The 13,918-nt window shown below is 33.5% G+C and overlaps 7 protein-coding genes across 7 annotated transcripts; 4 read left to right on the forward strand and 3 right to left on the reverse strand. All coding sequences in view use genetic code 12, as the record gives it.

Moving 5' to 3' along the window:
- Positions 1 to 149: 149 nt before the first annotated feature.
- Positions 150 to 772, forward strand: RJT21DRAFT_117999 (RNA binding protein). Its single transcript, XM_064880904.1, has one exon. It carries the CDS (start codon positions 245 to 247, stop codon positions 623 to 625), a length of 381 nt encoding a protein of 126 aa, XP_064741663.1. The 5' UTR covers positions 150 to 244; the 3' UTR covers positions 626 to 772.
- On the forward strand, positions 773 to 4,424 carry RJT21DRAFT_118000 (uncharacterized protein). The gene has a single exon (XM_064880905.1). The coding sequence runs from the start codon at positions 928 to 930 to the stop codon at positions 4,405 to 4,407; it is 3,480 nt and encodes a 1,159-aa protein (XP_064741664.1). The 5' UTR covers positions 773 to 927; the 3' UTR covers positions 4,408 to 4,424.
- On the reverse strand, positions 4,425 to 6,917 carry RJT21DRAFT_118001 (uncharacterized protein). The gene has a single exon (XM_064880906.1). The coding sequence runs from the start codon at positions 6,744 to 6,746 to the stop codon at positions 4,434 to 4,436; it is 2,313 nt and encodes a 770-aa protein (XP_064741665.1). The 5' UTR covers positions 6,747 to 6,917; the 3' UTR covers positions 4,425 to 4,433.
- Positions 6,918 to 7,487: 570 nt separating this feature from the next.
- On the forward strand, positions 7,488 to 7,979 carry RJT21DRAFT_112035 (uncharacterized protein; the record flags this gene model as incomplete). The annotated part of the gene is made up of 1 exon (XM_064880054.1): positions 7,488 to 7,979. The coding sequence occupies one exon, from the start codon at positions 7,488 to 7,490 to the stop codon at positions 7,977 to 7,979; it is 492 nt and encodes a 163-aa protein (XP_064741666.1).
- Positions 7,980 to 9,893: 1,914 nt separating this feature from the next.
- On the reverse strand, positions 9,894 to 11,671 carry ATF1 (Atf1p). The gene has a single exon (XM_064880907.1). It carries the CDS (start codon positions 11,515 to 11,517, stop codon positions 10,060 to 10,062), a length of 1,458 nt encoding a protein of 485 aa, XP_064741667.1. The 5' UTR covers positions 11,518 to 11,671; the 3' UTR covers positions 9,894 to 10,059.
- A 403-nt stretch (positions 11,672 to 12,074) lies between these two features.
- Positions 12,075 to 12,867, forward strand: RJT21DRAFT_16465 (uncharacterized protein). Its single transcript, XM_064883522.1, has 2 exons — positions 12,075 to 12,386; positions 12,451 to 12,867. Exons 1-2 carry the CDS (start codon positions 12,374 to 12,376, stop codon positions 12,807 to 12,809), a joined length of 372 nt encoding a protein of 123 aa, XP_064741668.1. The 5' UTR covers positions 12,075 to 12,373; the 3' UTR covers positions 12,810 to 12,867.
- Positions 12,868 to 13,865, reverse strand: VAM3 (SNAP receptor). Its single transcript, XM_064883523.1, has one exon. The coding sequence runs from the start codon at positions 13,766 to 13,768 to the stop codon at positions 12,926 to 12,928; it is 843 nt and encodes a 280-aa protein (XP_064741669.1). The 5' UTR covers positions 13,769 to 13,865; the 3' UTR covers positions 12,868 to 12,925.
- Between the last annotated feature and the right edge of the window lie 53 nt (positions 13,866 to 13,918).

Consider the following 13,918-nt stretch of genomic DNA (forward strand, 5'->3'; position numbering starts at 1 on the left):
TACGCATGAAAAGGGTGCACTTGCCGCCAATCTTACTTCGCACTCAGCGTACGTGTCATCACTAACAAAAGATTTATTAACGAACACCCATGCCGCTGCAGCTCCGATGAGGAAGAGCAAAATTAAAATAAAAATATTTCACTTACAACTGTCTTACCATACTTGTCTTTAGTGTCTTATTAACTACTACACTTACTGGTGAGCTTTACTGCAAGGAACCGAAACTTACTTACTTACTTATAAAATGTCTGCTCCAAACCCAAAGGCCTTTCCATTGGCTGATTCCAACTTATCTCAACAAATTTTAGATGTTGTTCAACAAGCTCAAAATTTAAGACAATTAAAGAAAGGTGCTAATGAAGCTACTAAAACTTTAAATAGAGGTATTTCTGAATTCATTATTATGGCTGCTGATACTGAACCTATTGAAATCTTATTACATTTACCTTTATTATGTGAAGATAAAAATGTTCCATATGTTTTTGTTCCATCAAAAGCTGCTTTAGGTAGAGCTTGTGGTGTATCACGTCCAGTAATTGCTGCTTCAGTTACTTCAAATGATGCTTCTTCTATTAAGAACCAAATCTACAGCATCAAGGATAAGATTGAAACCTTATTAATTTAATCTAGATAAACCAACATATATTTTGGATTTTATTATGGGTTGTTACAGGAAATAGTAGATAGTCATAAAATGTACAATATTGCTATAGATTACTCCCCTAATTGTAGAACTAATCTGTAAATCGTAGATCTTAGATACTCACAAGATGCTCCAAACTCTCTCTATGAATTATTATATCTAACCTCATCTTGTCCTCTAGAGGTTTCCTCAGATCAGCGCATCTCAAGTCATAATTTTTTTTCACGTACTATAGACTCAACTCCACTAATTATACCAATTATTCACTACAACTCGTCAACCAAATGGATAGACTCAATTCCGCCGAGTCTGTGACTAAGTTCTTACGGTCCAAGAATGGTCTGTATGTTGAAATTGTTCAAACTTGTCATAAACTATTGAATAATGACTATGATATTTATCTTCCTAACAAAGATACCTTCATACTAGAGTTGTTATGTGATAGACTTAATGACTTTAACTCTGGTTTCAAACTGTGGAAGTATGAAGATGAGTCATGGGAACTCATGAAACAAGTCTGGACTGGGTTAGGACTAGTAGAAGATGATAGACATATGCGTAATAGAATTCTCAATAAGTTAAGAGTGATACAAATAGTGATTGCCATACTAAATAAAGACCCAACCGAAGCATTGATGGATAAAATCCTTGACTTTATAGTACTACTCAGACAGGAAGTGTATATAGATATCGAAGAACATCTGGCTATCGAATTATTAACTGCATTCTCCCATAGATTATTATCTTTAACTACAACTACAACCCCAGAGTCCTCTATATTGAAATGGACCAACATCATCAGAGACTTATACAATATACCGAAGTCTTCAGCCACTTACTCACCATCCAAGAAGTCGTATGCCAAATTCATTCAGGAATGCTTATCACCTGTGTTACAATATGTGAATACGTGTGAATACCCATCAGTAACAGTCATATTCGAAGATATCATCAAGAAAGCCATCTTCAATGATAGCCTTCGAACCGATTTGGTTAAACAGGTAAGTCATTTACTTAAATCCAAGTCAAACATTTTGAACCAACAGTCTATAACTACCCTTTACAGACTCACCGTAGATAACATGTCCAGTAAGGATTTCAAGCTATGTGAAGAACTCTTTACTGCCATAGTGACTCAAGAAACTTATAGTGATTTAGCGGAATCATTATTGGCAATTATCCGTCAAGTCAATAAGACACTTTCGCCCGAGTTTCTTAAATCTCTTTATGATGAAGCCATTGGATCTACGAGTAACTCCAAATGGAAACTAATTGTTCAATTGTTCAATCTTGATATAGAGTTAGCGATGGATAATTGTCACACTGTGATTACTGAAACTCATCGTATAGCCTCCACCATATCTTTAAATGATATAGGTAAAAGTATCCTTCATGCCTATGGTAGAGGTAGAGAATTAAATCAATTCATTGTTGACATATGGCCGGTGATGAATGAGTCTAATAAGTATTACACTTCTCAGGAATTTGTCGCTGAAGTAGCCACTGTCATTGACGAACTATCTGGTCAACAATTATCGACATTAATTGTTAATTTATATAAGTTTAATGATCCTCTGGCATTACAACCATTATTAATGGCTGTCCTTAAGGGGATCTTAACATCTAGTGTATCTAAAAGAGAGCATATAAAATCGACTATCCTAGACCATACGGATATTATCAATACAGATCTCAAGGGATATTGGGAATTAAGGTACTACTTATTATGCCTATATGCTGATGACTATACAGTAGATATAACCCTGTTCAAAGCTATAGATTCTCCTTATTACTATTTCTCCTTATTCAGATTACTTGAAGTTGAGAGAATCCCTCAGCCAACTGATTCTCATTCTAATTCTAGTTCTAATCCTCAAGGTGACAAGTACTTGAAATTGGTAAAGACCCATTCACCTATCCTTATAACATCTATAGAGAGATGGCTAATCGTTCTTGAAACATGGTTTACTACAACCCAATTGAGTAAGTTTGTTGAGTTAATCTTTAGCAATTTAGATATCGCTACCATAACAAGTCTCTTCCAAGCCAATGCTGAATATGTGTTTGAAAGGAAACTATTAGTCGCTGCCATTGCCAACTATCTTATTGAGAATATGCCTAAGACTAAGACTAAAGAACTTCTACCATTAATTCCAATCCTTCCTGTACAGGCTTTAGACCGTCGCAGTAGATCAGGACTTGTGGACACTGTGTTCAAGCTGCTTCACAAGAGTACGCATAACCTCCACCAAACCATTGCTGCTTTAGATCATTTAACTTCTGTGCCCGGTCCTTCCAGCTTTGAAAAGGATCCCCAGTCTTTATTTGAACTTGTGTCTAGTGTGAGACTGGACTATACACCAATAGCCTTAAGCATAGTTTCCAGACTCTGGACTTTCAATATCAATCAAATAGCCAATGAAGAGAGTCTACAATACATAACACAAACCCTCGACATCTTACAGACTTACTTCAATGGTAAACCATCCAAAGTATTTGATATCCCTAAGTATGAAGTGGCCTTTTGTATCTTGTCATCGCACAGACATCGAAAAGTCACTGGTGATGTCGAGCAATCATTGACTGAACTTAAGACTAGTTTCATAAGTGCAGCCACTAACTCCTTAGAAGCCATAACCAACAAGAAGGTGCTTGACTTGGCCCAGGCCAATTGGCTCTTGAAATCATTCAGTTTGGCAGACTCTGTAGATGTCGATATCGATGTGCTTGGATTAGTTATCAAAGTCAATAGCAAATTAGACTCTGCCGATACTTCTGCTACAGCCAATAACATCCGTACCGTATGTTTCAACTTAGTGGCCAGTACCTTAGACTACCAACACACCAGTTCTACTGTCTATGTGTTAGCTCTCTACATCTCCTTAGTAGACGAATACAATATAGACCTTACTGAGGGAATAGAGATCTTTGTCAAGAGAATTAGTGATAATCCAGACTTGTTTAGCGAGACAGTTCAATATGTATTGGAAAGCTTGAGAGAACATGCCAGTCCTGCCTTAGTTGATTTGATAAGCTTATTCATCAGAAGTTTCCATAAGGACTTTGAGCATAGTCGTGTGTTGTACGTAGAAGCACTCAGCACAATTATCTCGCTGATTGATACAATTCCTACTAGTTCACTCATACATCTTCTTAAGATTGTCAAGGACAGTATTGGAGATAAAGTATGGTTGTTCAGTCAACATGCCTTAGAAACCACCATAGCATTCATTGACACTGTTTGCATAGACATTCAATCAGTCGATCTTTACATCTGTGCTACTCAATGCTTCTCCTACATCTTACTATACCACAGATACAAACTTGCATCACGTCATCATCTTATCTTATCTTCTAGTTGTAGATTCCTTGAGTACTTGTGTAACAAACATAGACATAGTCCTATTAGTTCCAGTACTATTGCGGCTACATCTTATGCCAGAGTATTGGAAAACCTTTGTGAACCATCCCATACATCTCTGGCAAAGGATAAGTCAGGGTTGACATCTTCATCGGTACTTACTAAGAGAGCTTTAAGAAAACATTTACCTATACTTATCATTAATTATATCTATCTTAATTTAAAGTATAACTTTGATAGTGCTGTCAATGATGCTTTAATGCCCGGTATATATAGTGCCTTTGATGTTGTGTCTAAGGATGAATTAAGATTAGTTAGTTCATCATTAGATATTCCTGGTAAGACTTTCTTCCGATCATTATATGCCAATTACATAGAGAATGGTAAATGGAAGGATAACTAATATAGTTAATTATATACACCGATAATCTATAAATATCTATTTTCATCATTATGTAGTAATCGTCCAATATTTCTCTTGAGATCATTAGTTACATCATTCATTACTTTCCATACTTTATCATTAAATTCTTCTTCTTTAATTCGACTAGTATCAGTACTGTGTAATGTATGAATGGTATGTTCATATCTCATCATATCCTTTCTAGTAATTATACCGGCCAAACATCCATCATTCTCTACTAAGATATATCTTGGACCTAATTTCAAAAATACTTCGACTATATATTCAAGTGAAGTAGTGATATTAACCGTTAAAGGTGACTTATTCAATATCAGACTGAAATCAATGGCTTCTTCAGGTATAGCACCTCGATCATTACTGAATAAACACACATATTCATCAGTAGATTCCAGAGTATTTCCAAATTTCTCAAGTATATATTCAATATCTGATCGAGATACAAATCCTACAATTTTAGGAGATGGAGGAGATTCAATAATGGGGAATCCCTTATAATCTGATGCACGCAATGTAGTACGTAATTGTTTTAAAGTAATAGCAGAATCAGGATCAGCTGGGAAACATACTGTAGCACTACACATAGCAGCTTCAACATTTGTTCCAAAGGAAAATTCTTCCTTTGAATCAATTAATGGTAAACCATTGAAAGTAATCATTTGATCAGCTATACCTCCCTTTCCCCATTTATCACTAATACTTTTTGTAATTGCTACAACTATCATAGTAGGAACAATATATCTTAATGCACCAGTTAATTCAAACATAATTATTACCACAGTTACTGTAAGATCAGTAATTCCACAAAGTCCTGCTGCTGCTCCTAAAAATGCATAAGTTCCAGGAATAATACATTTTGAACCTTCAGTACATGTCATAAAAAGACTAGAATCTTTATGCAGTTGATAAAAATGATCAACAATTAATCCAAGAGCTCTACCAAATGTTGCACCTGCTGCCATAGATGGTACAAATATTCCTGCTGGAACTTTACAACCATAAGTTATAATAGTTAATCCCATTCTTGCAATAGTTGCAAATAATAATGAAGTAATTAATGGAATCTTATTACTATCAATATCACATAATCTATGATCAAATTTAGAATCACATTCATGAAAGAGAATTTCCATAGATTCTGTCATATCTAATCTTAAGAATTCATTAAAGTAACTAAAACATGCTGTTAATAATGCAAGTATAAATACTTCTCGTACTGCATAATTACCTAAATATTTCTTTCGAAATGAAACCACTCGAATATTTAATTTAGATACAATTATACCATAAATTCCTCCAAATACTCCAAGTATGATATAAAATGGAATTTCAAAATAATGCCAATCTGTATCATAAGATACTTCAAATAATACTAATTGACCTGTATGAAATGGATTTATAGCCGCAAGAGTGGCAACTGCTACTAAAGAACAAAAATAAGATTTCCAAATAGTTGATAATTGAAATACTGAAGATATTTCTTCAATTGAAAATAATACACCACCCATAGGAGAACCAAATGCAACAGCAACCCCTGCAGCAGATGTAGCAGTTAAAAACTCTCGAGCTCTTGCCGCACTTCTACGATATCTACTAACTAATTTTGCAACTGAATTACCTACACATACAGCATAATGTACACTAGGACCTTCTTTACCAACACTTAATCCAGATGCAATTGCTAATGGAAGACAAGTACTTTTAATAAATAATGTCCACCAACCAAGAAATCCATCCATTGCAAATCCTGAAACAATACTTTTAATTTCTGAAATTCCTGATCCAGCAGCTGAAGGGGCAAAATATTTAACAAGAATTGATGCTGTAAATGAAAATAATAATGATATTAATACATAAGCCAAATAACTTAATGGGAAATGGTTTGACCATGGAACCCAATTCAGACATGACTGTTCATCTTCTCCCCAACAACAAAATGATTTATTAAGATAAAAATGTCCTGAACAATGTCCCATTCTTAGACTAGCTAACCAAGCTGTAATAATATTTAATGATGCAGCAATTAATCCAATAAATACTCCCATAAGAGTTAACATAACCCAATTCAAACACGAAGAAACCACTCGCTCTCGTAATGATGTAGACACACTATTAACATTCTTAAGTTTAAGAAGACGTCGCCTATGTTCATCCATTTCATCTTCAACCCAATCAATAGTTCGAAAGTCTTCGAATCTTTTCACTTCACTGACTTTTTCCTGATGAAGCCATGATCCATCTTGTTTATTTCGTAGTTGGATATCGGAATTGGCCATTGAATAGTCAATGCTTACATTACCATCTTCATTATGGCCATTCATACTTGTATAACTAGACACTGTAGCTGGTCACTAGTATTACAGATAGTCGTGTTGAAGGTCAGAAAGTATAGTTAACAGCATCGTATATGCAGGTTTTAAGTTATTAGTTTTTCTTATTTTGGTTTTAGTTGTGCGTAAATTTCCCGTTCCATTTTTAGACTCTAACTTATCCCTTTGCAGTATAAATAGGTGTGTATCTTCCCATAGAATAAATTTTAATTATCACTTGAGTAACTCAACAGAAAACGAACTTGTCTTAGTAATATCTTTAATATGAAGACATAGCATAATTTAAGTCAAGAAGAATCATAATGTGTTAGTTCTTCCAGTCCTTGTGTTTGCTAGTGCTTGGTTTAGCAATTAGTATGACAGTCTACCAATGTTGTCATCCATCGTTATTCAAGTTGTGAGTGATATATTTTATAGAAATACTAAGTCATATTACGACACATTTTCGGTTGTGGCGTCCTTTCCCCTCCAGATACAACATGCTTATCTCTTCAGTCACATGACACATGCCACGCTAAAAGACATGATAAAGGGCTGTGTTTTATTTTCTAATAATATTTTTAGTAAACAAAAATTACAAAAACCAAACGACAAAGAAATATATTTAGTTAGAAGAGATGTACTAAAATTTTCCTAATATTACAACGATGATTAGATACTTAACTAAGACATTTACGGTTTGTATTCTAGTGTTCTTTTCTTACCAATATATCAATCAATTTATCAATTGACATGGATCCCATTCTAGAACTTGAAAGACGACTTGATGAATTACTTGAATTAATGAATAATGTTGAAAGTTATTTTAATACAATCAATAATCAAATTAATATAGTTCGAAGAAACATAAACACAGCAAAATTAAATAATGGGATACGATTTATGGAAATAGACGGACCAGTCCGACAGCAAAGAAATCCGGCAAGAGAGCTCATCACAGTTCAAGAAAATGAAGAGACTTCGTTTGTCGTTTTGAATGAAGTCGAATCAGAGTTATTCTCAATTGCAAATTCGTCTACGAGTGATATACAACAAGATAATTCTAATGCTGCTATTATTTCGCCTACACTTTCCATTGAGTATACCCAAGATCTAGTAGTTGTGTATGATTCTCAAATTGATAATCATGAACCTATCGGAACTTTTTTTGGCTACAATTATTGGATTAATTTTTTATTGTTTTATTTATTTGGCGTTTTTATAATGGTTGTTTGGTTTTTTTAAATGAGGGTATAAATTATTAGGATATTAGGATTTCAGTTTATAGTTTAACGTTTTGTCTATACATCACAATAGAAAAAAAGATTGGATGTAATTCTTTAGAAATTAAAGCATAACTCTTTGACTTTGATTTTGATCTAACGTTTTTGTTTGTTTGTCTAACGCGTCATGCACAATAAATTTTTCCTGGGGAAAGCAGATAATAAAACAAAGTCCATAGCGCACGGCGAAACTTACCTGGAAAAAATCTTGCTTACTCACTAATGTAACGTCTCTTCGGTAAAACTAAAAAAATACTAGTTTAAGTAAGTAATGACCACTTAAAACTATTGTAAATATTTAATATGCCATCATTATCTTTTTCAACAAATTGGAAATTCTCATTTCTACCGCTTCCTTTACAATACAGAAATATCAAATGTCGAATTCATACAACATTCAAAAGTTAGAACGAGAACTTGCTCAAATATCTGATTCTCTTATTATTATGAGAAGAAACTTTCACAGCTTGAATGCTAGATTCGAGAGATTTCAAAGGTTCTTCAATTCCAGTAGACAAGGCTTTTCGATCCCAACTCGAACCGAAATTGACGGACCAGTTAGATACCGAAGTAGAAATTTCACAGGAGTCACACAATTGATATCAATTCCAGAAGATTTTGAGACTACCTTTGACAACTTGTCGGATATTGAATCAGAAGTATCATCAATTGATTCAGGAGTATTATTAGATGAATTGGATGATGTACCACCTTTAACCACTTCTACAAATTCTGTTATCAGTAAATCACCAACATCATCACCAACCCTTTCTACAAGGGGTCGTACCAGGTATTTAGATTTGAATGCTCAAATAAGAGAGAATAGTAGCGTACCTTCAGAAGAGTCCATCAATATTCTCATCGAAGATTACTTTTGATTTTATTACTTAATAGATATATATATTTATAGTGAGTCTTTCTTGGATGAAGGTATCAATCCAGTTTATTATTAGTTTTTAAATATTAGTTAGCTTACAATACATTATAAAAAAAGTAATAGCTCTTGGTGTTGATTTGATGCACATAGTGTAAGACCAGATGCAAAGTCGCAAGCGTTAAGGGGAGCGACATTTTTACGCACGGCTAAAAAGCTGTTAGTCACCCACAAAAATCAGTGTTCCTTATTTAATTATTCTTTCTATCTCTAAACCCAATTGTCTGAAAGGATGGGTTACAGATATAAACGGAAGTCTTCTTTTGGTTCTTTTAATGAAGGAGATGGTTCTGATGAGTCACTGAGAGATGGAGAGAGCAATCATGCCCATTCCATTAACGATTTTATTATAATTGACGGTAATACAATTGAGGAGATCAAAAGAGAATTAAATAGAGTACAAGGACAAATTATTAGCATGGAAAATGATCTTAATAGGTTATATAGGAGTGAAAGCCAATTACTTAATAAGCTTGAGATACTTCAAGGTTTAGAAAATATAAATAATCATACAACCTTCACCCCTACCCTTTTAGTTGATAGTGATTATGGACCAAGAGTTCAAGATAATGATCCTAGGCTAACATTACATATGCAATTAATGTTACATCAAAGTCAAGGAAAGAAGTCGGTTCCTTTATCAGAAGTCGATTCTGATAGTGGATCGAGTGCTTCAGGCAAACAAAGCCTTGATCTGCAATATTCGAATTCAGAAGTCAGTGACGTACCCAGTTTTCCGTTTGAAAATGAATCCATGTCGGATCATAACGATTATGTCTTTGTGGATGACGATAATATTTAGGCAGTTGACATTTAGCGGTTTATTTCTGGTTTTAGAGCAGTTAAGGTATATAGGTTTGTAAGGTGTTAATTTGAATTTAATTTGATTTTTGGTTTTTATAGTTGGTCAAGGTGGTTTGATTATCGGGGATTCATTGGGGTTCATTATAGTTTATTTATATTAGTTAATAATGGTTACATTTATAAATGCTTAAATAAATATATATGCTTGCGTTTTACTTATCTAAATTAAAGTTTTGTGGCAAGGGATCCTTTTTTCGCTTATCGGATCTGTCGTAAAAACACTCAGTGTTTTCTTAGGGTCTAATTATTTTTCCGAATAAAAAAGCAAATTATGTCTAAATTTTGCAACTAAGCCTTCTAAAGATTCATTACTCAAATCATCACTCCTATGATCTTGGAAACTTACCACTATATTTAATCCACCTAATGGAGTAGAAATTATATTATAAACAAAGTCAGCTGTTGGTGCTGAAACATCTTGGGAAAATACTAAATTGTTAACCGTCCAATCTATGCCTGGTGTTGATTTATATACTGGGAAATTAATAAATCCTAAATTAGAAAGTTTGGTTGCATCTGCCTTAGCTTGCATCAGCAATTGAAAAAATTCATCATTATTTGAAGTCTTGCTATAGACATTCTTAAAAGGTTGATAAATATTATAGAGTCTAGTATTATTAGTATCAGCCACTAAATTTCTATGAATCTCTTTGACTTTATCCCATGAAAATTCAAATAGAGGGGGATAATTTTCACGAGGCCCTACATGCGCCCATCCTCCAAGTAACTTATATCCAGGTTCAGCATAAGCATCTTGGAAGTAATCGGGCACATTCTCAGGTTTTGCATGTCTTCGTAACGTAATTGCCATTCTATGTGAAGTATAATGTTTATCTCCATAGATTGGTTGCATCGTTAATACATGAACAACCTGAATAAATGGAGTTAATGTTGTACCTTGAGAACGACATTTATCTACAAGTTGTTTAGCTTCGTCTGGATCAAAATGAACTAATTTATAACCAATTGATTGATCATGAGTTGGCTCAAACCTTCCTGGCCATTTTGTTTCATACCCTTCAGGTATTGCCTTTTCATGATAATCAGGATCACCGTAGGTAAAATCGAGTTCAGGATCCTCAACAAAAATATCACTAGGAGGAGGTAATGAATGAGTGAAAAAGGATTGATCCTTTTCAAAGTTGAACAAAGTTGAATCCAAGTTAACTTGGGTTGGAATTTTTCCATATAAGATTTCATATTCGGTGCAATTTGATTCGTTAGATACGTAATCTAAATTCTTCAAGAATATTTCATGGAAATATGGTCCAACCAAACCATCTGTAATTGTATGTTCAAAAACTGCACTTACATGCTCACCTAATATAACCAACTTAAATAATGGCGTTTCCAGATAAAGGTCGAAAGATATTGTATTCAAATATTTCATGAATTTTTCATTAATAGCTCCATTTTCAATATTTCCATGTATATCACTTAGTTCAACAATGTCACCTAATTTCGCACTGTTAATAGGTCTAAACACACAATCATCCTTTTCTCGTTGAATATTGCATATGAGAATAGGATAATCAAGTAATGATTTCCTCAATGCCATATAAACCCATATCAAATGCGAGCTTATGTTTTGACTATATGTTCCTGTGACTTGAAAATTGTTATAAAATCTTGTTGCAGTTCTACTACGAAGAAAATGTTCTGATAAAGACAATGGCCTTGAAAGAACCAACTTCTTCGTCATAATATCACAATTTGCTATTTCAGCATGTGTTTTACTATCATAATATATTCTTAGTGGGTCAAAAGGGACATCCTCGTATTTATAGGCATCTCAAAGCCCGTTGATGCGTCCTATGCGCGCTCGAAGAAGCATTTGAAAAGAATCAAAAAATAGGAGTCAAACAAATGCCGACAGTGACAATTAAGAGTCATACACGTATTATTCAATACGATAAGCACATTATTATTTGTAAGCAAACTATTTTTATGTAAATACATATACTATCTAGCGCATAGATTCAATTTCAGCTGATTCTTCGGAGATAACAAATTGTAGCCACATAATTGAACTCAAAACCATGGGGATCTTGTCTTAAATTATTATATTCTTATTTATTTGTTACTACTTTTGTAAAGTATCCGAGTAGTTTTTAAATAAATATAGACATGTAAAGTACAATTCTTTTATATATTTAGCATGATAAACTTGAGCTTTCCTACTCATGTAAAGCTCCACTGAATGGAACAGAACCTTTAAATTCTATAGCTATGATACAGTGTCATTTACCAGTGTGTTGATGCTTCATGTTAATTAATTTAATTGAATCAAACTATTTCAAAAGTGGCAAATTGGAATTGGTTAGTATATGTAATATGTTTGTGTATGTGTAAGTGTATGAGTTTTATTCATTCCTAGATGCAAAATGGCTGTGCCGCAGTCATGTTACCTAAAATCATTTCCGAGCGTTTATACCGGATTTGTACCATTCCGAGGTTTGCAATCATTCGTTTTTTCTAACCCATTTGAAATACCTACACGCACGGTTACACTTTTAACACTACTGATATTATAAGAAATCTTTTAGTATTACATTCAAATGCCTTTTTTTAGTATGTATATTGTTATTTATCATGATTCCAGAGACTTCGAATACTGACCAGAGACAACAATCAGTACCTCTTTCATTCAAAATAGCCCTTGCAGCAGGCGCATTTGCGGGGGCAACTATAACTGTGATGGCTCATAAGGAAGAAATTCTTCAAATAGCAGAAGACTTATTTGAAAGAGGAGCTAAATTTTGTAGAGATAAGTTAGAGGAAGCCAAACAAGCAAATGCTGCCGCCCAATATGCTTATAACTTTGAAGATGGAGAATTTGATAATTATGAAACAGAAGGCGAAGTAAATGATTCATCAGGAAGATCAACTGGATTTTCAACTCCTGGTAGTCAAAGTGATTATGATGAAGCAACAACACCCTCAGCTACTGATGATGAGAGTTGGGATGACCTCGAAACTCAAAGTCTTGATTAGGTAAAGTTTATAGGTTCAAAGGGTTATATTATATTTCTACGGTAAATTGTTGATTCATTAAGAATTTCATTAATACATTATTATTATTATTATTACATCTACGATTACATTGTAATTTAACTTAATACTGCCAAAACTATGGTTAGAACCACTATGGTAAGCACAGTAAGGAGCAAACAACTCCATTTACCTTTCTTTCTCTGTAATTGATCGGCCTGTTTCAATTGTTTATGAGCCTGTTGTGAATTATCTTGTAATTGAAGGATATTATCTTCAATAGAATCAATTTGTTCACCTTGTTGCTGAACTAGACCATGTAATTCCTTATATATTTCATTAATCTCTTGTACTCCATCATGAATTTGATCTATTTGAAGATTTCTTTCTTCCGTGAGATATATATGAGTTTGTAAATCTGTTTCATCTAGCATATCTGGAACTTGTTCTTGTATTTGTAATTGAGTTTGAGTATTATTTACTAATAATGGTGTTGTTTCTGAATATTTGCTTTCCACAATTTCAAGTGGATAATCTTTCTTTCTTACATTGTATAAGTTTATTGACTTTTCAAATTGTCGAATCAAAGAGTTATATTCATTAGCCAATCTTTGTTTGTTTACCGTCTGTTTATTTGATATTGCTACATTCAAAGGCTGAGTTTGTACAACCCTCTTATTCTGATTCATTAATTCATCAAGTTCAGATATTAAATTATCTATAGCCAAATTCTTTTGTCTCATATTCTCAATCAACACATCTGTTTTATCTCTTAATTCTTGTCCATCTCGTCTTGTTCCTATATTCCTCCTTTGAATATCTAGTTGTGATATTAAGTTTCCAAATGACTTGACTTGGTCTGATGTCTTAGTTAATATTACATCTAACTCATTATTAGGAGGAATAGATTCCAACTTCCCAATAGGCTTTTGCGCTTCGTAATCAAAATTAGCGAATGACATTTGGGATTAGACTGGTAATAATGGTATTAGAGTAGAGTAGTTTAGTTTGTGTTTAGCTTGTCTCGTCTATATAATAAAATAAAATTATGTCGCATACATCTGATAAGATTGAGAAAAAATACAAATTTATACAAATGTCGTATCACCACC

Source organism: Scheffersomyces amazonensis, assembly GCF_036850825.1.
Source record: "Scheffersomyces amazonensis strain UFMG-HMD-26.3 chromosome Unknown RJT21scaffold_1, whole genome shotgun sequence".
Classification (NCBI taxonomy): Eukaryota; Fungi; Ascomycota; class Pichiomycetes; order Serinales; family Debaryomycetaceae; genus Scheffersomyces; species Scheffersomyces amazonensis.